Raw genomic sequence first — 25163 nt, 5'->3', positions numbered from 1 at the left:
CGCATTATCTTTTCGAACGTAAATTCACTGTTGTGAATGATAATGCTGCTATAGCTTGGATGTTCTCGAAGCAGCAAATAAAGCACAAATTTCCCGGTGGATAAACACTGCAAGAATACGGTTTTGACGTGAAACACCACGCCGGGGGGGGGGGGGGGGCTAAACAACATCGCCGATGCACTCTCACGGAACCCCAATAAATGCGTGGAATGAAGCAGGCAAACCCACATTTTTTTCGTCCAGATGGATATATCCCGAGCCCAAGAGGAGGATAAAGATTTGGCATCCATAATTGCATCTATCACTGGCAAGGGAAATCACAGTACTTTTGTGATGCGCAATGTCGTATTGTACCGGCGTCACTGGCGAGCGGACCGATCCGAAGAACGTTACCTCCTGGTGATCCCGAAATTCCACAGGTCAGAAATATTACGAGCTATTCATGACTCTCCAGAAGGCGGACACACCGGCCAACGAGCCACACTCCGGAAATCACAAGAACGTTTTTGGTGGCCGAAGATGCAAAGTAGCGTCAGTTTTTATGTCGCCAGTTGCAAAATCTGCCAGCAGTTTAAGCGACTGCCTGGATATCAACCTGGATTACTAACACCAATCCAGATACCAGAAACACTTTTCCACGCGATTGGCATTGATTACATGGGACCTCTACCTATCACCACTGCGGGAAATTGTTACGTCATTGTAGCAGTAGAATACCTGTCAAAATACGTGAAAGTGAAGGCCGCGCCATCTCTTGCATCCACTTACCTAATCGACTTCCTCAAGCACCAATTTGAATGGAAACATGGCTTAACAAAAAAGTTACTATCTGATTGGGCTACAACGTTACTTAGCGGGGAACTGAAAAAGTACCTTTGCACACAGGCGTGCAGCACCACTTCGCATCTGCGTTTCATCCGCAAGCAAACGGCCTTACTGAGAGAACTAACCAGAGCATCCAGGCACGACTCGCTCCATATACGAAGGCAGGGAAAAGAGTAGAGGCCGACTGGGACGTCCACTTTCCGTCAGCCGCTTTTGCGATTAACACGGCACTGCAGACGTCTACCGAGGAAACGCCCTACGAAATTGTTTATGGAAAACTACCACAGCTGAAAGCGGTCCTCATTCCCACAACAGTTCCACGTGCCAACAATCGCAAAGCAGCCTGTCAGAAGATCTGAACTAAGGCGATCAAGAAAGCCACCCACGCACTAGAAAATCAAAAGCGCCACTATCACAGACGCCGTAGGCCCGCTCCTGCTTACAACATCGGTGACGAGGTCTGTTTGGAAAGGGGCACCAGCGGGCCCGGCAAGAAGCTACTCCCTAAGTTCGACGAGCCGTTCATAATTACTCAGCGTGTAGGAGAAAATACGTGGCATATGAACACCTCAGATGCAAACTTCACTCTCGATAAACGCTAAAGAAACAACTTTGCCGTGCATGTGTCGCGCTTGAAAAAAGAAGTCGGACCGCTGCAGGTGCAACGCACTGTAATTTCTTTTTTTTTGTCAGGTTCGCAGTGTGGCCGAATGTAACGAAAAGTGGCGTGGCAGCTGTGGGCCATGGGCTGGACAGCGAGGAAAAAGAGGCAGAATAGAGCAGCTTGCCCGACGAACGGGTGTTGTGTCTGTCTCGCTCATTACAATATATATATTCCCGTTATTCGAAGGTCGCAGTTTCGGTTCCTGCCCTCGGGAAGTTATCTTCTCACCCACTTTTCTTTCTTGACATTTACATTATAGCCTGTTTATCGTGAATTACTATCCTGAATTACGACTCGGTCTAATAACTTCCCCTATACTTTGCTTGGCATTATTCTCTGCTAGATCCCATTAATATTGTGTCAAAACACGGAAAAATGTGCCCTTAGGTAGACTTATTTCTCGTATATATATATATATATATATATATATATATATATATATATATATATATATATATATATATATATATATATATATATATATATATATATTATATGCTGTTTTATTATGCGAATAGGAATACAATCTAATCATGAATGAAGCTCAATTATATACACCCCACAAGTTTTAGTCAAAATACTCTGCGAGAAAAAGGCGCTGTTCTAGTCATTAGCTTTTTCAGCCAGAAATGGCCCTGTTGAAATTTTGTATACAGCCTGCATCAATGGGCTCGGGAAGCAAACTTAGCTTTCGATGTAAAATGAATTGTGCTCAGTAGGTTTCTCTGGGGCTTGCGCACTCTTAACTGTTTAACCACCGTTCACTTCCCACGATTTGTTTGTCAAAGCAGTAGCGCACAATATATCAGCCTTACGTTGCCACGGCTTTTAAAATAACCTTTGTTGTCAAGGCAGACACGAAATTGAGGTGGCGTATTTGCGCTGGACACTCAGCGTGACCGCGACGGGGACACCGTATGAGAGCGTATGAACCACATCTATACGCTCATGCCTGAAACACAATGTATTTGCTGGGTCCGTGGAAAAACCATTCTTTTTTTCACACTAGCTATTAGTTTCTCCGTTTCGAAACATAAATGCTTACGCGACCCGATATAGAGATAAATGTCCGCAGCTTTATTGCATTCAGTGCACAGCGGGGAAGGAGTGCCGCTTACTTTATTTGTACCTATATACATTTTCCAAATAAGACAGTAAGAGCCACGCGGGCACGGCCAGCCCGCCTGTGTTGCCGCCTTGCTTGTGGCAACTTACGCTTATCCAAACAGAAACGATTAAACGAAAAGCAACACCATGCGTGCGCAGAACGTTTCAGTCACGTGCAAGAAATTGGCAAGTACTTATCCAGCGCTGGACCCCCCTTAACCGGCCTGTGGAGTTAATTGCTTGCTGTGCGTGCAGTGTTCGATGCCGTCCAACGTGGAGTTGAAGGCCCGGCTGGCTGACCCCACCCGGTTGATCCCAGTTGTCCGCACCATGGCACACGCGCACGCAGTGCTGCGCCAGGAGGACACCTACTTCGGTGCAGTGCAAGGAAGGCTCAAGCTGCGCCTGCAGGAGATGCTCACCGAAAGCGGAGAGGCTCAGGTGAGACATCGTCTCCCCGACGCAAAGAGATTGTTCAGACCAAAAGTGCAAGCATACGGGAGGACAACATTGTGGTATATATCTTCTATCACTTTACTAAATAGTGTTGTTCGGCTATTTGATTAAAGCTGAAGGAGGGCTATGGCGACGCAACTGACAAGGACGAAAAAAGATCGCCAGCCACCTATAGAATGGCTGTCAGATTACTGGGATATTCAAAAATTAAGGTGAGAGCTCAAAAAAATTATTAAGCCGCCTTTCGGCGCCCACATCCCCTCCATCGCATGTTGTACACCTTTGAAAAATAAAAGTAACCATGGATGTTTGCGCTTCTTAAGTTTAGTAAAGAAAAAGGTGCTTATATTCAGAAAACAAAAGAAGTAATAGCTATAATGCAACGGGGTGACCACTTGGCTGAAGGCAGCAGTCGGCTTGTTCAAGATGAAACTCTTCATTAGTCATAATTTCAGCGCGAAAAAAGGCAACAAACACATAAAAATACACGCCACTGGCTTTATGTGTCCGTTTTGTCTTTTGGCGCTACATCATGACTATTAGCAAGCACGAAGTGTTCCGAAAGAAAGTGCCTTTGCTTGTTGAAACTCTTTGCTTGCGCGGGATTGTGGCCGCAAAATAGAAGGTTAGGTTGCGGCAATACACACTGGGCTATGATAGCGCTGAACATAGCGTCGGTTGTGGATAATCTGATCCCCGGCAAGGTGCGTCGAAATGTATACTTGCGACTATAATCGTTCCAGTGTTATTTCTGGTGGCCGCGTTTCATCGGCAATAAACTAAGCTGTTCTCGTTTGTACTCTGAAGCCTTGTGCAATGATTTTTAAAATGACCTGTAATACTCTCAGACGGTCTATAGCGTAGTGCACTTGACAGTGTCGACATGTGCAAGGGATCGGTAACATAAAGTGCGAGGAAGGCTTGTCCCACTGCCCTGCTCTGAAAAAGGCATCGTCCCGATGCTTTAACGTCGAAGAAAGTGCAATAATAAAGCAAGAAAGTACAGTAAGCTACAAATTCAAACGAGATATTAGAGTAATCAAGCAAGAGGTATGGTTCTTGGGTTCTCTAATGCGCGTAAAACGGCTTGAGGTGCTCGACACAACGACTTCAGGTCGTGCATGGCGCCGTTGAGAGTTTGTAATGCCCTCCTGAATAACCTCGTAGTCTCGAGCCCCTAGATGCCGAAGCACTTTGTGTGGCTTGAGGTATCGGCGAATGAGTTTTTCACTGAATCCACGTCTTCGTATCGGCATCCACACCGAATCGACGGCGTCGCCAGGCCGGCATTCCACATAGCGTCATCGAAGATTGTAGCGGTGGCTGGTGGTCGTCTGCTGATTTTTGGTGCGTAAGGAGGCGAGCTGTCGAGCCACTCCGGTGCGTTGCAAGTAACTGGTCACGTCGAAATTCTCTTTATCGGTGGTAGATGGCAACATTGCATCGTTGCCGGGCTCCTTTTGTCGATCATCTTGTACAAATACATCGGTGTTGTTTCTTGCACTACTGTGTTGCACGTGAAAGTCACGTACGAAAGTTCGGCATTCATTTCTTGTGTTCGACGTAGACGTACATGGCCAGCATATATATATCTGCGATGGTCTTACTAAGACGGCCGGTGAGGCCATTTGTTTGCGAATGATAGGCAGTGGCCCGGCTGTGGCTGGTTTGGTTGTATCTCAGTGTCGCCTGAGTTAGCTCCGCAGTAAAGGTCCTACCTTTGACGGTAATAAGGACCACGAAGGTGTCATGGCGCAGGATGATGTCTTCAATGAAGAACTTTTCTACATCGGTGGCACTGCTTCTAGATAGGGCCCCCGTTTCAGTGTAGCGGGTGAAGTAGTTGGTAGCTACGAGGATTCATTTGTTCTCGCGCCCCCGGTAGGTCCATGTTGGTTTGATAGAATGGTCGGGGGGGGGGGGGGGTTGATCGGCCGAATAAAGTCTGCTGGTTTTGTCAGTGGAGCTTCCGTCGCTGAGAGTCTTGGCGTATACTGACGTAGCGAGAGACGTCGGTGACAAGGCGTGACCAGTAGTACTTTTCCTGTGTTCTTGTGAGCGTGCGGCAAACACCGAAGTGTCTAGCCATCGGGTCGTGATTTAGCGCCTGGATTTCTTCCGGTCTCACTGCTGAAGAAACCACAAGAAAATATTTGGCTCGAAGGGGTGATAAGTTATTTAGGAGAGTTCCGTTTCGCAAGAACGATGCGAGCCTTACCTTGAATGTCTTCGGAACAGTGGCGGTCCTGCCCTCAATGTATTCTATCAGGCCACTAAGTTCCTGGTCGGCATTTACATTTACCACAAACGAGTCATCGACACTTGTAGTTACCATGAAGCGGTCATCATGCTAGTGGTCCTGCGGTAGGGGGTATAGACGAAGGAACGAGACAAGCTGCCAACCTCTGTGTGTTTTTTTCGGTACTTGTAAACGAAGGTAGCGTGACATTTGTGAAGGTTTAGGCTTCACCATGCGATGCGACCACGAGGTTTTTTCAGGTGTTAGGTAGAGTGCTTGGGCAGAAAAGGGGAGTGGAATTCTGGGTACTGCGAACAAGTCGCTGAGGGGCTGCTTGCCTGCGGAAAGCCGTTCCATCCCGAGCATTATCATTTCAAGACAGGAAGTGAGGCACCATGTAGTCCAGCGTCGTAATCGACCACAATGGGTTTTGGTCACGACAACATTCCTCGAAGGAACAGTCGCACCGCAGGGGTCCCTTTGATGCGTCAGCCTGAGCGTGAGACCCATCACTCCAGCGACCATGCACGCGCAAGGGGACACTGTAGTGGAAGTGTGGTGATGTGGGTGGAAGTTGAATAGGGCGGGTGTGGGAGGCCGCATCAAAACGTGTGTATGTCTTGGTATTGGACAGTGTAGTTTGATGCCCTTTCTCTCGTCCAAGGATCTGGAGAAATGGGAGTCTTTATAATCATTCTTTGCGGGCTGCTTTGTGTGCCGTTTGATGTAGAGCTTCTTTTGGAGAGACCTTTTTTAAACAACACTGTTAAGAAGTAACTGTCCTCTATGTAATCTATGTAAACAAACCTCTGTAAATATCTTCCGAATAATGCGTCTTCCTCCTAGCAAGGCGGGCTAATAGTGTGCGGTGTGGGGGGGGGGGGGCAGCTACCCATGATGAGACCTGCCGGACCCGAGCCGTAATGACTGGTCACAGAGGTGGTTTGCTGTCAGACCCCTGTCTCAAGACAGGTTAGCTAGCGAACACAAGGTGTGGTGGTGCCTCACAACTTCTAAAGACCTGCCGTAGGCGAAACTTTGATGTCCCCCTAGTGATGGCAAGTACTCCTTTTATGTTGTATAATAGTAGGCTTACACCTTTGCTAGCAACCGGGTAGCAGGCTTCATGACCCCTTACAGTCAGCCTCTGCAGAAAAACAGCGTCGAGTCCTACACTGCCTCCGTCGGTGTACACTTCCATGTCCGCAAATTCGTCGAAATGCAGGAGTAATGAAGGCGTCTGCAGACGTTAATCATTAGTTCTTGAAATGCATGCTTTTGCGGCGTTTCCCACTTGAACTCGACGTCCGTCCTTGTAAGGTTAGTAAGTTGCTCGGCGAGGCGAGTGAAGTTTTTGACGAATCTCCTTCAACAGGCAAACAGACCAAGAAATTGACGAACGGTCATCCTGTTGAAGGGTGACGGGAATAATGTAGCAATGGCGAATATCTACTGCGGGTCGGGGTGTACTCCGGACTTACTCATCACATGGCTCAAGAACAACTCTTCTTTGTACGGGAAGGGGTACTCTTCTGGCTTCAGGGTGAATCAGTAGGTCTTGATTGCTTGAAGTACAGCTGCAAGGCACTACATGTGTTCTTCAAAGTTTGAGCAAAGCACAACGACGTCATGCAGATACACAAGGCAAGTGTGCCACTTCAAGCCGGCCGGTAATGTATCAATGAGGCATTGTAATGTCGCGGGGGCAGAGCAAAAACCTAAAAGCATGACCTCGAACTCGCAGACCATCTGGCGCTATAATTCCAGTCATTTTTCAGTTTTTCTCATCGACTTGGATCTGCCAGTCTTGAGGTCCATCGAAGAAAAGTGCTTTGTGCTGTGGAGCGGATGCAGGCCATCTTTTTTTGTGGGAAAGGATACACGTCTTTTCACCTTGTATAGGTGGTAATAGTCGATGAAGAAATGTAAGATTCTATGTATATTCGTCACTAACACCACAGCAGACACCAAGAACCTCTAGGGAAGCGTGTTTATGTTTTAGCAAACCATTGCGCTGACTCATTTCTTTACGGCTTCGCGTTCTCTCGTCTAAACTGGATACGGGGTCTACTGGATTGACCAGGCACTTTCTTCAATTATACGACGTTTTCGCCGCTGGCGTTTGTTGAATTTTAGACGACGAGGAAAAGCAGTCCTTGAATTGCAGGAACAGAGTTTTTAGCTGGTCTTGTGTGTCCTTTGGAACGTTCGGGTTGATGTCGACTTCTGTTTGGGGGCGTCGATTCATCGAAGCAGCTTCGGTAACGTCGGCAAGGGTGAAAGCGTTGCTGATATGTACGAATTTTTCATTTTATGGAACCGTTATACCAATATTAAGGTGTTTATATTCGTGGCAAAAATGTGCCAGCAGTACCTTTGCTTTGCCACCACGCAACGCGGCGATGCCTCTTGCGACGCAGATCTGACGGTTAACAAGCAGGTGCTGATTGCACTCGATGACGCGTTCGAAGTCTGCGGGCTTTTGGGAGCCGACAGAAATGATAACGCTACAGGTAGGCGGATCGGTGGCGTGTTGCGTCACACTGAGCGCGTGGTTCCTCAGTTTTGTCTGGTGTAGGCAGCGCTACAGTAGCAGCGCTACAGTAGCAGCGCTACAGTAGCAGCGCTTTTTCTCGATTTAGACCTTAGGATGACGACGCCGTGTTAATTCAAGAGCTCCATATGAAGTATCACATCCCTGAAGCAGTCCTGTAGAAGTAGAAAGCTTGACGCGATAAGTCTCAAGACTGATTGTTGGCCCAGTTGATACTTGCTTAACGACATACTTCCGCCGTGAATGATCACAAACACAGGGTAAATTAAGGAACGCAGAACGCTTGGGCTTGTCGTTGTGCATTCCTTTGCTCCGTCTTTGTGCTATTTCGCGGCTAAAGGGATAAGCCTGCTTAGTAATGGTGACTCTTGCTGCACAGACAACAACCGGTGTTGCTATATAACCCTCAGCGGTCCACAATTCAGGGCCTTGCGAAGCAGTACTCACTTTTTTCAACTTCGTTGCGAAGGGCCCATTCACGATGGAACAGTCAGCCCAGTGTCGGCGAGTGTGGTAACGTTGTGGCCGTCGAATATTACGTCGAGGACGCTGCTTTGTCATCGTTCGTTGCGGTTGGATCGTGTCATCGGGTCACGACTACGTCGGTTTGCTCCGCTGTTTCCACGTGGCGTCGTGAGGTCTTCCTACAGCCGTGAATTTCCGCCTTATATAGGACTCCGCGCTGCATCCCCCGTCTTTGAATTTCGTAGCGGCGTCGTTATGAGCATTGGCGGAAGATCTTCGTTAGTTCGTCGTACAGCAAACTCACCTTCATGAGGTGATGCCTATAGTTTTCCGAATGAGAGCTCGGAGTTGGAGCCCTGAGCAGGGCAGCGATGCGTAGAGGTGTTGTGGTCTGGCGATGGTGTAAGATGTGGTCGCCAGGGTGTCCGCTGCCCTCCTGCAATGCAGTCGGCGATATCGCATGGTATTTCACCCCTTTGTGCACGCGGCCCGTTGGTGACTAAGCCGCCAAGTCCCATCTGGCGGTACTGGTAGCAGTGGTAAGAGTATCCAGCTTCTCCAGAATGGTGGTCAGCTTATTTATTTATTTATTTATTTACTCTGTGAATAAGAAGACGCATCGTTGGCAAGCAACGTCGCCACCGCTTGGGTACTGTGTTCTGGGCTCCACTCGCTCGCATCGTGCTGATCGTCGCTGGCATATGCTTGACCATTGCTCTGTCCCGACCATGTTTTCATCGTAGGGCCACCGTCGTAGCACACGCCAATAAACCCCCTTTTCAATTGGTGGATGGTGCTGACGTTCCCGTCACCTGAACCAGGGTGCTGCCATTCGCCGTTGCCTAAACCTGCAGCTGCGCAACCGAACGCTACCTCCCATCATGGCCACCAACAACGCGCAACCTGGCTCTTCCACTCCATCCTCCAGCAACCCCGGCGTTCTTCGCATGCGAGAGCCCAAGGTCTTTGGCGGAGCTGATGAGACCGACGTGGAAGACTAGTTCACTAACTACGACCTGCAGAGCGCAAACAACAAGTGGGATGACGCAGACAAGTTGACTAATGTCACCTTTTATCTCGCTGACGTGGCCGAAATGTGGTATAACAACCACAAAAACGACATTACGACGTGGCCCATCCTCAAAACGTCGTTTGCTGACGTTTTTGGCCGACCCGCTGTCCGCAAGTCCAGAGCCGAAAAACGCTTGCGGACTCGCGCGCAGAAGCCAACGCAATCGTTCACCAGTTACATCGAAGACATTATTGGTCTTTGCAACCGTGTGAACACCGCCATGCCCGAGTCGGAGAAGATTCAGCACATCCTCAAAGGGATAAATGACGGCGCATTTCAAATGCTCCTGGCCCGTAATTCTGCCACCGTTGCGGAACTAGTGACTTTGTGTCAAAGTTTCATCGAGTTGAGTAAGCAGCGTGCCCTGACTCGGCCATTTTCCTCACACGCGAACTCGCTTTCCAGTCTTTCGTCTGATCCCGATCACTCACCAACTCTGCAAGAGAATAAAAACTTTGTGCGTGAAGAAGTAGCTCGGCAACTGTCGTTGATTCCCTTCACGCAGCAGCCACCAACCTCTCGTCTGCCCTCACTACTCCGCGACGTTATTGCCTACGCGGTAGCTAAGGCTGTTCCCATCACTGCCCACCAGCAGCCTGTGGCCATGCCTGTTCCCCATGCGCCGGCTATGCAGCCCGTGGCCGCGCCTCTTACGTATGCCCAGGTGGTACGCAGCAGACCCCGTCAGCACAATTTGCCACCCATGTCTTTATTTGCTCCCCACTCCGCCCCTCTTTGGACACCTTGGGCCGCCCCGCGAGTAAGCGATTCCTGGTGCACTCCTGACAATCGACCGATCTGCTACGCCTGCGGTACTCGAGGACGTGTGGCACGATATTGGCGCCGTCGCTTCCAACCACTCCCAACCGCTACTCGGCCGTTACCTTATGACCCACAGCCCATGTACCTACCTGCTGCCTATCCCTCACCACAGTATGGCTACAGTAACCTTCCCGAGTCTCTGTCACGCCAGCCACGTCTCAGATTCAATCTCCTCGCTCCCCGTCTACTCGCAGGTGATCACTGTCCCCAATGCGTCTCCGACCCGCTTCCTCCAACCGGGAAAACTGAATGCGTCTCCGACCCACTTCCTCCAACAGGGAAAACTGAACGCTGCAGTTCCAGAGGCAAGAACTGCGCCGTGGTCGCTCAAGTCCTCGCTTCACCTGATAACGTCGTCGCCATATCTGTCGATGATGTTTTTACCGTTGCCCTCGTCCGCACAGGTGCTGCCGTTTCTGTTATAGCCGCCCAGTTCTGCCGCTCCCTACGCAAAATGACCGCGCCGATCTCTGGACTATCGCTTCGTAGGGCTATAGCGCACAACCAGTTCGACCTCTCAGCACCTGTACGGCCCGCATATTCATCCAAGACTCTATGTACGTTGTCGAGTTCGTCGTCCTTTCGGTGTGCTCACTTGACGTTATCCTCGGGTGGGACTTTTTGTCACATCATCAGGCCGTCATCGAGGCACGCGCTAAAGTTCAATTTTCGCGCCTGTGTGATGAACCTTTGCACGAAACGCTTTCTTTCTTTCTTTCTTTATTTTACCCTCAGGGCTTTACAGCATTGTAGAGGGGAGGGGCAAAAAGCAAAACATACACTTAATAAGTCAGCCAACGCACAAAAAGTACAAAAGATTCAATGAGAAAACGAGCAAAAGCGAAACGGGCAAAAGCACAACAAACAAAAAAGAGGCAAAAGCGAAACGGGCAAAAAGCAAAACATACACGTAAGAAGCCAGCCAACGCACAAAAGGTGCAAAAGATTCAATAATAAGAAAACGACAAAAAAATGCGGTGTGAAATACAAGTTACGAATACAATGAGGTACTATCGCGTGCGCGACATGTAATGCATTTTACATGGAAGATGTCAAGGCCTGACGGAACGCGTCAGGTTCAGTAATACTGGCGGTTGATGTTGACAGAAGATTCCAGTCACGACATGTGTTAGGAAGGAAAGACTGGGAAAAGGTGACGGTGTTACTTCGAGGGATATGCACTTTGTGGAGGTGATCTATGCGGGATGATATGAAAGATGCAGGCTGCAATAAGCGCGATTTTAGAACGTGATTGTGATAGAATATTTTTTGGAACGCGCAAAGGCGAGCGATTTTTCTGCGCATGACAAGTGGAGGGAGATTAAGCCTGACCTTCATGGCAGTTACACTAGATGTTCGATTATAGCTGCAAAGAATGAAACGTGACGACCGGTTTTGGTGCGGTCACCAAAACTCGTCGTGCGTGAGGACACTGAAATTTCGCCAGCCTCTCTTCCGTTGCTGCTGTTGCGTCGAAATGCCGAAGAATGGGAGGAGATGTTAGCTGACTACGAAGCATGGCCAACGCCACGTCGCAGCCAGGAGACCAGGATGAAAGGTCTGCGTCACCGTGTCGGAGGTTGGTCAGTGGTGACATGATCGACGCAAACTTTCGAACGAAGCGCCGGAAGTACGAGCATAGTCTGACGAAACTTCATAACTCTTTCACTGTAGTAGGTTTCGGGAACTCAGCGACTGCTCGAAGTTTTGCAGGGTCGGACAGAACTCCATGCTTGGACATAATGTGCCCTAAGATATACAGCTCTCGCACGGTAAAGCGGCACTTTTTTGAGCCCAGCATTGGTTAAGCACGTCATAACCAGTTGGAGTCGATGCAGATGTGTAGTAAAATCGGGAGAGAAAACGACAATGTCGTCGAGGTAGCATATACACACAGACTACTTCAGTCCACGCAGCGTGTTGTCCATGAGTCGTTCAAACGTGGCAGGAGCAATACAAAGCCCAAAAGTCCTTACGTTGAATTCGTACAGTCCATCTGGTGTGATGAACGCAGTTTTCTGGCGATCAGCTTCTGCGATAGAACCCTGCCAGTATCCAGATCCTAAGTCTAAGGAGGAGAAGAATTCGACTCTTTTCAAGCTGTCAAGGGCGTCGTCGATGAGCGGTAATGGATAGACGTCTTTCCGCGTCACCTTGTTTAATCGCCTGTAGTCGACGCAAAATCGAATCGATCCTTATATAAGCCTGCAAGCTTCTGCAGAATGGTGGCAAAATGGGTAGTGATCAGGGGTGCGTCTAACCTCGGTCTTTGTCGAACCGCAGCGCTGGTCGACATACTGTAGGGGTAGCGTCGGTGGGGTCAGCGGCAGAGCAATATCTTATCGTGGCGTTGGGCTGCAGCAGCGTAGCTCGTGGCTTGGGGCTGAGGCTGTTGTGCTTCAGGAGTACCCAACGACTGTTATATTTCCTCCCCGCAGTGCTATCTGCGATCAAGGAAACTTGTGGCTGCTATGCTGGGAACATTCGACGAAGCTCTTTGCGCAATTATGGCTTTCCGTAGGTGGTCTGAGCAGAGGGATGGTCGAATGTCGGCGTAGCCTGGGGTCAAATGAAAAATAAATTACAGCTAGTACCATCTCCAGTGCATTTTGGATTGTGGTTGTGGTGGCCTCTTTCAGAAATGTTGTCATTAGTGGCTCCTCATAAGTCTCGCAAGAGCTCCTGCTTGACCCCTCGCATGAGGAAACAAAGGCTCTTCTTTTCGGTCCAGTCTGCACCGTCGTAGAGGAAAAGCCGCCACGCCGGTGTAGACATCATTCATACACGCGGCATCGAACATTCTAGTGTTTTCGCTGGTGGCTGCGTTTCTTCGAGAGTGAACTCAGATGTTCTAACTTGTGCTCTAAGTCTCTATCATGATTGTATAATACTCCTAAATGCTTTGAGGCATTATAGAGCGTGCGACGCAGCATAGTGACACGGGCATTGTAGCAGAAAATGTGAGAAAGGAGTGTGGAAATACTCAGTTCAAAAGTTTGAGTGACGTAACTCGTGATTAAAACACGGTGCTCAGCTAACATGGATGCAAGCTTAAGAGATATTGGAAACAAAACAGCGCAAAATGGCGAGCAGAAGAAAAAAAAGATACAAACAACAGCACTGACATTCAACAAAGTTTATTCGTATTTTTTTGCAAACCTAAACGAGAGCGAGGAGAAACAATTATAAAAACAATGTTAAAAAATGAACTTTCATCACTGCTGAGCATGCAGATTGCGCATACAAGCAGATAATAAATTAGCCTGTGAGAGGGAAAAACAGCGAAAAGTCCTAAGCATGAACCAGCTCGCCGAAGCCGCGAACCTCGCGGATTCGCTTACCCGTCAAGGTAATTGAAGGCTGTTCCCGCACGAGTAGGTTAATCTATTCTATGTTATACAGGTGCTGCTATAAAGGTCAACACATAGTAGTCATCCTGTAGTCATACCTTGCGGAAGGTACCTTTACTTAGTTCACTTCGTCGAAAATGTTGGGTGTGCTTGATGCCAAGCGTGGTCGTCTATTGCGCTGCAGGACGAGACGGCCACGCTGTACTTCTACGACCGGCCCGACACAGTGGGTCCCAAGCGTAGCGACTACGACTTCATCCGGTTCTCCACCATCGACGAGGCATCGGTCCTCAAGGTGAGTAGCACCATGTTCGGCACTAATCACACCGTGCTGCCACCTGCCTCATGCTGCAACACTGCGGGCGCTCATTCATAGGCTCGTGTTGTTAGTAAAACCATATGCGTCAAGCGTGGTAACAAAAATTCACAGTTTTGCCGCAAAGCCGAAGCAATGAATGTGATAGCAACAATTTTAAAGGTCCCGCGCAGAATGGTAAGCAGATCGAAATGTGCCCCGCGTTTCTCGCGCACAAATTATGCACGAAGCGTTATCACAGGTAAGGATGCACGCGAATAAGCGTCTCATATGTTACATCGCTGAGTCTGAAAAGCGCGCGCTTTTTTGCGAACAGAAACTGCAATGATTGCAATGACCTTTGTGCGCCCGGTAACTACAGCGGATCGTTCCACGTTGAGCCCGAGGCCAGCCAAGGCGTACGATCCTCCCCTCCTCGCCACCGCGAGATAAGGGCGTGCGAGGGAGCGTAGCTCCCCTTTTCTAATCTGGACAAAGTACGCGTAGGAGACAAGGACAGTCGTCGTTGCGCGATATGGCGACGTGCGCTCATTGCGTCATCTTTCCGATAATGCCAAAAACACAGCAGCGGTAAGCTGTAGATATAAATAGCTTGCCGTTTGAACGACGGAGAACGTTTTCAGGGTTGGCTCTGTGGTTAACGCCTCGATTTCACGTCTCAGAGGTCCCACGTTCGATTCCGCGCAAAGGAGTGCTTTTTTCTGGAGTTTCTTTCTTTCTTGCGTTTCACATTTATCGATACGAATACATACACGGTGCATGACGCCGACGCCGGCGGAAAATCCAGCAGAGGGTGTCCACGTAATTGCTATCGTAATAAAACGGGAATCAGCTCAACACAGCGCATACTTCTAAACGAGTATTTTAAAGCACTTACCGCATTTCCGGGAGGTGCAAGTCGGTGGCACGGCATCGCTTCACAATACCGTAGTAAAATCGGCTTCCTGTGGGTTATTCGCCACATTATCACCGCGGTTTGTATTTCGATGTGCGGCTTCTATATGCAGGCGTGAGTTATACGCAATAAATTATGGCACCAATGTAGACAGGGCTTATCTTCTTACGCAGTGCACTGCGAGCACGTGGCGCTGGAAGTAGTCTTCGACCGACCCTCCCCCCCATTTTGTTTCGCGAAGTCAATCGTATACACTACAATTTCTTTCACCTCTTTCCCATTCAGTTACGGTATGCCACCGCTTGCGCCAACAAGGGGTGCAGATGACATGCCCATAGAGCCAATGGGTACACGATGGTAGCATAGCATAAAATCTAACGGCAGGGGAAAAGACACACAAAAAATAAAATTGTGCTCTAAAAATTGTTTAGTAGTTTTCACTCTAAACTTAACTTTTACAACTAAAAATATTGTTAGCATGATTTAGTTGTACATATTGGCTTCATAAAGCACAAGGGCGCTTTGATATGGCGACTCGCATACTGCAGACGATGCCGTGGTCTTCTTCTCTTGCGTCGCGGCTGTCTCCCGCTTGCTCCGGCAATTCCTTGTCCGACTCCATACAAGCCGTTTTTCAATGTGCGCATTGTAGCGAATTATTCATTACAAACTCAAAACCATCTTGCATACTGAATATGTAGGTTAGTGCTGCCACATGTAGGCCGAGCAAAATTAGAACACCGGTAACAAAAACTTGCTGCGATACAAACCATCTTATGGCGACTGCATTGATGTTTACATAAAATAAAGGCCAAATAAGTAGCGTTTCAGCATGTATACCAGTGTGGGATATCATGACTTTAATGTTTCCGCACTGAAGGTTCTACAACAACTGCCCCTGAATCAGGACACACACACAGTGTTCTTGCTTCTTTCGGGAGAGAGTGTTCTTATCGCCGGCGCCTGTGTTTGGAGGCATCGCCGCGACGCGCAGGCGCAGAAGCGGCGCGCCGACCCGTTTCACCGCACCCCCCCCCCCCCGCACGCATAGAGGAGCCGTCAGGGTTGAAGAGGTATGCGGACCCGCACCTGGCGTCCAATGCGGGTGGTGTAGGGTGCGAGCGTAGGCGTTGCGGACTGTTGTCGGCAAATTACGGGAGGCGTGCTGGGGTTGGTAGGCTCCTGGGAAAGGATGTATGATGGCTTTAGGCGGTCGATGAAAACGCGTACATCCTTTCCACTGATTTGCAGGGTGAATGTTTTGTCCTCGCGACAGACGACTTTTTGAGGTACGGAGTAAGGCGGCTGGAAAAGTGCGCGTGCGGTCTCGTCGTGGAGGAAGGCGTGCGAGCATGTTGCCAGGTCCTTAAACACGAACGGGGTCAGCTTGATGTGGCGAGCTGCTGGTGAGGGGCGCAACGCGCCCATTGTGCGACGGAGTCGAGTGACCAAGTATGCAGGGTCCGAGCCGGTTACATCAGAGGTCGTAGCAGAGAGAAGTTCTCCAGGTAGGTGAAGTGGCTCCCAGTAGATGAGTTTCGCGGGCGTGGCTTGAATATCTGGCTTTAAAATTGCGCGCAGACCGAGAGCGACGGCGGGGAGAGCTTCGAGCCAGGTTGAGTGAGGGTGGCACTTGATGGCTGCCTTGAACTGCCGGTGAAACCGTTCAATCATCCCCTTGGCGCAAGGGTGGCAGCTAGTTGTCCGTGAACGCTCGAACCCGGTGGATAGCCCGAGGAACCTGAAGAGTTGAGATTCGAATTGCCTTCCTCGATCGGTGGTGATTCGACGAGGGGTGTCGAAGCGTCAAAACCTAGCCGGAGAAGAAGGCTGATGCGACGTCTTCTGCGGTGATCCTTTCGAGCAGGCACACCTCGGGCCAACTAGTGTGGAGATCGATGGTGGTGAGGCAATAGCGGTAAGAGCCGGTTGGTGGGAGGGGGCCAATGATGTCGATGTGGACGTGCTGGAACCGTTCCGTCGGGAGGGGGAATTCTCCGAGTGGCGACGTGACGTGCCGGGTGATTTTGGCGCGCTGGCATTGAATGCATGTGCGTGCCCAGGTGCGGCAGTCCCGTTGCATTGAGGGCCACTCGTACCGGTCAGTCACGAGGCGTGTAGAAGCTCGGATGCCGGGATGACTGAGGTTGTGTAACTGGTTGAAGAGGCTTTGGCGATGCAAAGAAGGGACGTATGGTCTCATTCGTCCTGTTGAGATGTCACAGTAGAAAGCGTCCGTTGACCCAGGGATGGTAACTTTTTGAAGTTGAAGGGAAGAGCCACTCTCGAGGAGCTGCTGGAGTTCGGTGTCCATTTTCTGAGTTTTGGCGAGGGCGTCGGTTGTAACGGTTGGTAGCTCGACAGCCGAGACGGGAGAGAGTGCGTCGGCGACCACGTTTTCCTTTCCGCTGATGGGGCGGATATCTGTGGTGAATTGAGCGATGAAGGACAGTTGGTTCTGCTGGATCGGTGGAAGTTTTTCGCGGCGTTGGGAGAAGGCGTAAGTGATAGGTTTATGATCGGTGTATATGGTGCAGTGCTGTGCCTCGAGGATGTGGCGAGAATGTGGGACTGTTTTGTAGATAGCAAGGAGCTCTCTGTAGTAGGGTGGCCAGGTCGTCTCCGCAGAAGGCGAGGTGGCATCGCCGATGCTGCCGGAAGGTGGGTCGGCTTCGGGGAAGAGAGTTTCTTCGACAAGAGCGCCAAGGGGCGCCAGTTGTTTCCCACACGCTGCATGAGAGAGGCTCCGACGGTGGTGCTAGAGGCGTCTGTGAAAAAACCCAGGGGCGCCTCTGGCTTGAGATGGGAGAGCTGCATTGTGTTGCAGAGGGCAGTTTTGCAGTCTTCAAATGCTTGCGTTAAGGCTTGGGTCCAAGTGACAGGATGGTTGCCGCGTTGACCGGCCAACGCATCATGGAGATGGGCCTGATACGTGGCCGCTTTAGGCACAAAGCGCCTGTGAAAGTTGAACATGCCCAGGAAACAGCGAAGGTCCTCCACTGTGGCAGGCAGCGCGTAATTTTGCAGGGCCAGGATGCGGTCAGGCAAGGGTCTAGTTCCTTCTGCAGAGATTTCATGGCCTAGAAACGTGACGACGGGGGCGCCGAGCGTGCTCTTTTGAACCTTTATGAGTAAGCCGTGTTCGTCGAGGCGCTGGAACAGTTGACGAAGATGTTGATGTTCCGTTTCGTTGCGGGAGAAGATCAAGATGTCCTCTAGTTAGACGAAACAGAAGTCCAGACCACGGTCGACGTCGTCGATGAAGCGTTGGAAGGTTTGCCCTGCGTTGCGGAGACCCAAACTTATGAAAAAAACTTCGAAAAGACCGAAAGACGTGATAATTGCGGTCTTTGGGACGTCATCCAGGTTTACAGGAATTTGTGTGTTGCCTTTACGAGGTCCACCACTGAGAAGATAGTGCTGCCGTCTAAGCGGTGTGCAAAGTCCTGTATTTGATGGACGGGGTACCTGTCGGGGACGGTGCGGGCGTTGAGGGCGCGATAATCTCCACAAGGGTGCCAGCCAGTGGTCTTCTTTGGTACCAGATGAAGCGGTGAGGCGTAATGTCCCTCCGAGTGGTGGGCAGTACCTTCGCGGAGCATGACTTCGAAATCGGCCTGTGCGTTTTGTAGGCGGTCCGGGGCTAGCCGACGGGTGCGGCATGAGACCGGGGGGCCTGGAGTACTACGAATGTAGTGCATGGTTGAGTGGCGCACCTCTCGCGGACGCCGCTAGGTCGAGTCAGGTCGGGAAATTCTGCGAGGATGTCATGGTATAGCGACTGGTTCCCAATGGTGAGTGCCTTGACGTTAGGCAGTAGCGTGGTCGCACGTTAGCCCGGTGTGAAGAGGCCTGTTGTAGCGTCGATAAGTCGGTCATATAGGCAGTCAGGCAGAAGATTGTAGTACGCCAAGAAGTCGGACCCGATGATCGGCTCTGTGACGTCACGATTTCCATGGAAAATCTCGACGCAGGTTTTTGAAGTTGATATTAAGGCGGAGCGAGCCGTAGGTCTTGATGGTCGAATGGTTCGCCGCGCTGAGCTCAAAGGACGTGCAAAGACGCTTGTCACGCAGGAAGGTTCGGGGAAAGCAACAGATGTTGGAGCCACAGTCGACGAGGAACTGCCGCTTTGTGACTTTGTTGGTGACGAATATGCGACGACCTCTAAGTTGGCAGCTCGCGGCCGTCTCTACGGGCTGCCGTTGAAGTTTACTTGATGTCCAGCAGAGCAAGATGGTCGACATTTGCGGGCTTTGTCCCCAAAGCGGCGATGGTAGTAGTAGGGGCCGTTATCATTTCCGTGCGATGAAGCGGCGTTGGTGTCTTGACTTTGGAAGCGTTTTTGTGGACGCAGCTTCGGGCTTTGATCCAGGTGCCTTTGAATTGAGTCCATCTAACGGGTGATTTCGTCGACACGGCGCGCGAGCTCGCTGCTGGACTGTCGGGTGTGAACGGCGTTGACGGTGAGAGGCGATGCTGGCAACGTAATCTCGACGACTTCATCAGCGATATTAGAGAGCTGGTCAGCGGCAGATTCGGCTGCACCTGGAGGATGGCCTGTGCATGCTAGGGTAGACGCTGAAGCTAGATGATAGGGAGGAGGAAGTCGTCAACCGGGGTGCTGCCCAAGAGGTCACGCATGTAACGCGGAAGCTGCGATGGCTTGCCGTCACCGAGTTCTTCGTGCTGGAGTAGGTGACGCACCTTTTCGTCTTGTGAAGGGGAAAGCCGGCAGATCAGTTTCCTCTTCAGGTGTAGGTAACGGTCATCAGCCGGGGCATTCGCAAGTATATCGCGCACATCAGCCGCATTGCGAGAGTCTAGATGGGCGACGACGTAGTCATAGCGCGTCCGGTTCTGAGTGATGCGTGCCGTGGAAAACTGCGCCTCCCCTTGAGCGAACCGTATGTCAGGCGCCTCTGCCCAAAACGGCGGAAGATTGACGGCGGCGTGACAAACGTCCCCGTTGGTGGCGGCCGCAGCAATGGAGGCGCCCGAGGTCGCAAGGTCCTCTGGAGCGAAGTTTTGGGGGGCGTGACCCAAGTGGGGTGATGCACGGTCGTCGGACGAGAGTGCTTCATTTTCATTGCGCTACTGCCGTTCCCGTAGCTGCTGCTCGTGGTTCTGGATCACTTGCTGCTGGGCCTGCAGTTGTTGTTGCAGTTGTTGAACTTGTTGTTGAAGGGCAGCAAGGATTTCCTCGTCGGCTATGGTGGTCTGGTATGTTCGTTTTCCGGGTCACCAGATGTGGGATAACATAACTTTAATGTTTCTGCACTGAAGGTTCTACAACGACTGGCCCTGAATCGGGGCACACACACAGTTTTCTTGCTTATTTCGGGCGAGAGTGTTCTTATTGCCAGTGCCCGTGTTTGGAGGCATCGCCACGACGCGCAGGCACAGAAGCGGCGCCGACCCGTTTCACCACACATGTGAATAACATGCACACATTATCGTTCGCATGCGAAGCATGTGCGCACTACGTATAGCCCCACCATTGATGTCCCAAGCACAGAAGCTGTCTGGTGATGAGTGATAAATACATCGACCTGTACGAAGTCTTAGCTGGTGTAATAAAGATATACTGCTAAAGCTTCTGCACTTCCGCATTTCAAGATGTAGCAGCACTGGGTCTCCTTCTCTGCGACCCCTATGCAGCTGCCACTACAGCGAAAAGCTTGGGCCAGCGAAGAGCTTTAGCAAGACAATGTAGTAATGCTGTCCTTTGAATTTATGTACTAACCATAACTGAACAAACACCTTACTGCCGCTTCGACAAACTCGATGAGAGTGGCGATTTGGGCTTGTTGGGGTAGCATTAATATATAAGTTAAGACAAACAAGGACAAGAGAAGGCACTTTAAAGATAACACAGCGCTAACTTTCAACAACAGTTTATTACTCGCAGACCACGCTAATATATGTACTCCACAATGCCATACGTCACGTGCGCGTAGCTCTCACAGCCATAAATTGTAACCCACGCGCAAGCATTAGCACTTGACCACACTGTATCACACGCATTTTGTTTTTCCTATTGCGTAACCACAAAACGTTTATCGCGAATACATGTAATCGAATTCTTTATTCGTCAACATCACTGATGAACTGCTCACACAAGCGTCACCAAGCGCTGAAATTTTGCCAGCTTCCATTATCAACCGCGTAATCCCACATCTACATCTACTTATAATAACCGTTTCTTTAAATCTAGGTGTGCACTTACATCTCTTGCAATGAAGGTAGAGAAAACCGCCAGAAACAACGTAATTACTTTGTTATTGTGCTCGCGCAAGCAATCATTTATGCATCTACCGGTTTGTCGATGTAGCACTTTCCACAAGTAAGTGAAGTCAGGTAGGAAACACACGTGAGGCATTCGAAAATTGGTTTCTCTGCTTCTTTTGGCATATTTTCCCTTTCATTTTGTCTGGCCTTGTGCTTCTGCATAGGCTCATCAATTTATTGGTTGCTTGAAAAACTACGTTTGTGCCACGTTTTAGCGTGATCTTCGCCCTGTGAAAGAACTTTTGTATGTATGGGATGATGGCAAAGTTTTCCTTTGCGAGCAAGCCCTATCCACCTATTCGCAACCTTTCTGTAGCGCTTTTTTGTGCAATCCTCTTGCAACTGACACGACGAGGCTCTTAGAGTACCCAGCATCGCTTAACCGCGAGACTTGTTGTTTGAAGCTTTCATTCATGAGACACTGGAAAGACTTCTTTAGTGCCTCACTCATGCACATCTTCCTGATTCATCGTTTTACAAGTTTTTTATGTGCGGAGTGTAACTGGAACAATGGCTTATTCGCTCTAGGTTCGTAACACCAGCACGTGTTTTTATCCGAGAATTGAAAGCCAAAAAGTACAATTCCCATTCATGGCATTTCAAAAGCCACTTCAAATGGGTTAAAAGAGTCACGAAAAACTCTACGCACGTTAGTACATTGAGTGTTAAAATCGGCAGTTGTGTGATCGATAAAAACTAAAAAGTCATCGACGTGTCCTAATCATGCACAGAATTGTATTCATTCAGGTGCTCTAATTGGTTGCTGTGCAGGTCGGCTCTAAACAAATTACTCAAAACTGCTGCTAAGCAAGATCCAATGAACACTCCTTGTTTCTGCAATTACAGGGTACCGTTTTTTTTTGCAAACGTTAACGACAAGCAATATCTAAGACATTCTAAGAAACTGTCGACGCATGTACTGACCAATACATTTCCCAACACATACCAATACTGCTGATTGTGGCATACAGTAGTACAGATTTTTAATATCAGCAGAAAACGCTATAAACATTAGAGTTTTTCGTTTCCTGACAAAACTTATCACCTGCTCTAAACATTTTCTCAGGCAGGAGTCATTTATGTCGAGCAAGTTTAATGTTCTTTGCAGGTACACAGCTACAGCTTCCTGCTATGTGTCTTTCTCAGACACTATCATTCTGAACGGTACACTTTTCTTATCCATTTTAGCGCTAAAGAATGCATAAACTGCCATTTTCATTTTTCTGATACCACTAAGCACACCTTCTGCATTCATCTTCTCACACAGTTCTATTGCTCTTGCTCTCACTTTTGCAATCAAAATGTCATTCTTTTCACTGAAAACTGCCATAATAGCACTTCTAGCCTTTTCTTTAAACTCATCATGCAAAAACACCGCCAACTTTTCTTCTTTATTAACCGGAAGCACACTGAGAACATGGTGTGCCAACTACGTTTCGACGCGTCTGAGAGGCAAACTACGGCAAGAAGGCTTGCACAATTTCAAGGCGTCCACATCTACATTGATGATCCTGGTGGCTTGGTCTTCGGGAGCCCTCCTTGAAACCTGACGCTATATTGATAAGAGTTCAGGCTTCTGCTTTTGGGGGTGCATGATAACTATTTTAGTATTCTCGATGGTGTTCCGTTCTTGAACCTGCTGCGTGAGCCATCAACTTGTAGATTAAAAGCTACCGGGCGCCATGCTCCGATGTATCGGCAAGTCTCGTTCCTGACGTGATTTTGCGCGAAAAGTCACGTGTTGGGCCAACGCTGCTGGCTTCGTGACATCATGCTCATGCTTTCTTTTTCTTTCCTGCATGTTTCGCCCCGTAAAAAGGCGGGCGTCGTGGACGCAACAGTCCTACCCACATCCTAGGACTTAACAATAAAGCTGCTCAACCGCTGAGGTACATCCGTGGCCAAAGCAACACTTCGATGCATATAGACACCAGAATTTCCATTCAATCACCCACTCCAAAGCACTAGGTATCATTATTCATCATCATCATTATCATCATCAACCTGACTACGCGCACTGCAGGAAAAAGGCCTCTGCCTTGATCCGCTAATCAACGCGGCCTTAGGCTTTTCGTTGCCACGTTGTGCCGGCGAATTTCTTCATCTCATCGGCCTACCTACCTTTTTGTCTGCGTTTGCCTCCTCTGAAAAGCCAGTCACTTACACTTATTGACCAGCGGTTATCCTTCCTACGTACTACGTGTTCGGTTTATGTCCATTTCTTCTTCTTGATTTCAACTATCTCAGATATGATATCCTTAATCCCGCTTTGTGCCCAGAGCCACCCTGCCCTCTTGGTGTCTCTTAAGATTACATCTGTCATTTTCCCCTTCATTTCTCACTGCATCGTCCTCAGTTTAAGCTAAACCCTCTTCGTAAGCTTCTAGGTTTTGGCTCCGTATAGGTAAGTACTGGTAAGAAGCAGCTGTACTATGCCTTCTTCTTGAGTGTTAGTGGCAACTTGCCATTCATGATTTGAGAATGTTTGCCGAAAGCGATCCACCCAATTCCTATTTTCTAGTTATTTCACTCTCATTATTTATTATTATTATCATTGTTGGGCTCCATGGTACTACCTGTCCTAAGTAGACATATTCCAATACAACTTCTAGCTTCTCTCCAACTATCGCAAAATGCTGCTTTCTATGGAGGCTGTTGCACTTTAGTTTTGTGCATATTAATTTTCAGACCTACTTTTCGGCTTTCCGTGTTCAGTTTAGTAACAATTAGCTGTAATTCGTCCCCTGATAATTACTTATCAGGGCAATGTCATAAGTGAATCGCAGGTTACTACGATACTCTACAATAGCTCTTATTTATTTTATTTTATTTTATTTATTTGTATACCTTAAGGGCCTCTAGGGCATCACTTAAGGGGGTTTCATACAGTAATCTGTGACAACAGCAATTTTTTAACAAGAAAAGAAGACAAGAAAACATGTGCAGGCTACACAGTCCGTTAACCAAGATAAGCGAGAAATAACACAGCAAGGTTTTCCCAAGCGAGCACATTGAAAAAGCTGCATGACACGTTATACAGCAATGCCTAAGATTGTCCAACAGATTCAAGGAACACAAATAATGCAGACTGAAAAGATAATTGCTGTGTATGCGTTACAATGATGGCAGGCAGAGCGTTCCACTCGGTTATCGCTAAAACAAGGGGTGAGCATTTGTGTTTTTTTGTGCGAGAAAATATACGTTCGATTTTATGATTATGGTCGACGCGTGCGGAAATGTACAAAGCAGGCTGAATGAACGTATGGAGGAACGGCGAATCACTGTGGTATAATTTGTAGAAGAAAGATAAGCGGAAATTTTTTCTGCGCATGGCAAGAGGGGGAGATCTAAATTTTTACTAATGAATGACACACTTTCGTAGCGGGAATAACATGACAAAATAAATCGCGCGGATTTGTTTTGAATAGTTTCGAGCGTATCAGTAAGGGTTGCTGTGTGGGGGTGCCATACTACGGAAGCATATTCTATGGTTGGCCGGATAACAGTATTGTATGCGTGAAGTTTGGTGTCTTTGTTTGCAAGTTTCAGGTGGCGCTTAAGAAGACCAAGTTTCCGTTGTGCTTTCGCGGTAATGTATTCTACGTGGCTAGTCCAGGTTATATCAAAGTGGAATAAAATCTAGATATTTAATAGATGGAACTGTCTGAATTACCAAGTTCTTCATGACATACTCATTGGACGAAGGATATGCAACGGATGAAAAGCGTACGTGTTTGGTTTTGTTTACATTCATTTCCATTTGCCATAAATGGCTCCATTCTGCTTATTTTGTCAAAGCGGACTGCAAGATGTTTACGTCGTTTGGTTCAGTGAATTCATTTTAAATTACGCAATCGTCTGCAAAGAGGCGCAGTGAAGAATTAATAATGGATCCGATGGATCCGATATCATTATTATAGACTAGAAACAACAGAGGGCCTAATACGGATCCATGGGGTACCCCGGATTTGACGGCTCTGGGAGTAGCGATAACGCTGTGAGTAAGAAAACCGCGTATCCACTGGGTTGTTTTATCGTCTGGCTGTAGATTACAAATTTTAGTCATCAACCTTTTGTGTTGCACGTGGTCAAACGCTTTAACAAAAT

General features: G+C 48.8%; 1 protein-coding gene across 5 annotated transcripts in view; it reads left to right on the top strand.

Moving 5' to 3' along the window:
- Positions 1-25163, top strand: part of LOC119170775 (uncharacterized) — a 117014-nt gene that overhangs the window by 53219 nt on the left and 38632 nt on the right. For all 5 annotated transcript variants that reach the window (XM_075886694.1, XM_037422031.2, XM_075886692.1 and 2 more), the window contains 2 exons: positions 2852-3037; positions 13739-13849. In XM_075886694.1, coding sequence (XP_075742809.1) covers positions 2858-3037; positions 13739-13849 — 291 coding nt within the window. In that variant the 5' untranslated portion in view covers positions 2852-2857. The remainder of the gene's footprint in view (positions 1-2851; positions 3038-13738; positions 13850-25163) is intronic.

The sequence above is a fragment of the Rhipicephalus microplus genome, chromosome 2, assembly GCF_043290135.1.
Source record: "Rhipicephalus microplus isolate Deutch F79 chromosome 2, USDA_Rmic, whole genome shotgun sequence".
NCBI lineage: Eukaryota > Metazoa > Arthropoda > Arachnida > Ixodida > Ixodidae > Rhipicephalus > Rhipicephalus microplus.
The sequence above is the reverse complement of the archived record's forward strand: the minus strand, read 5'-3'. Positions and strand labels throughout refer to the sequence as shown.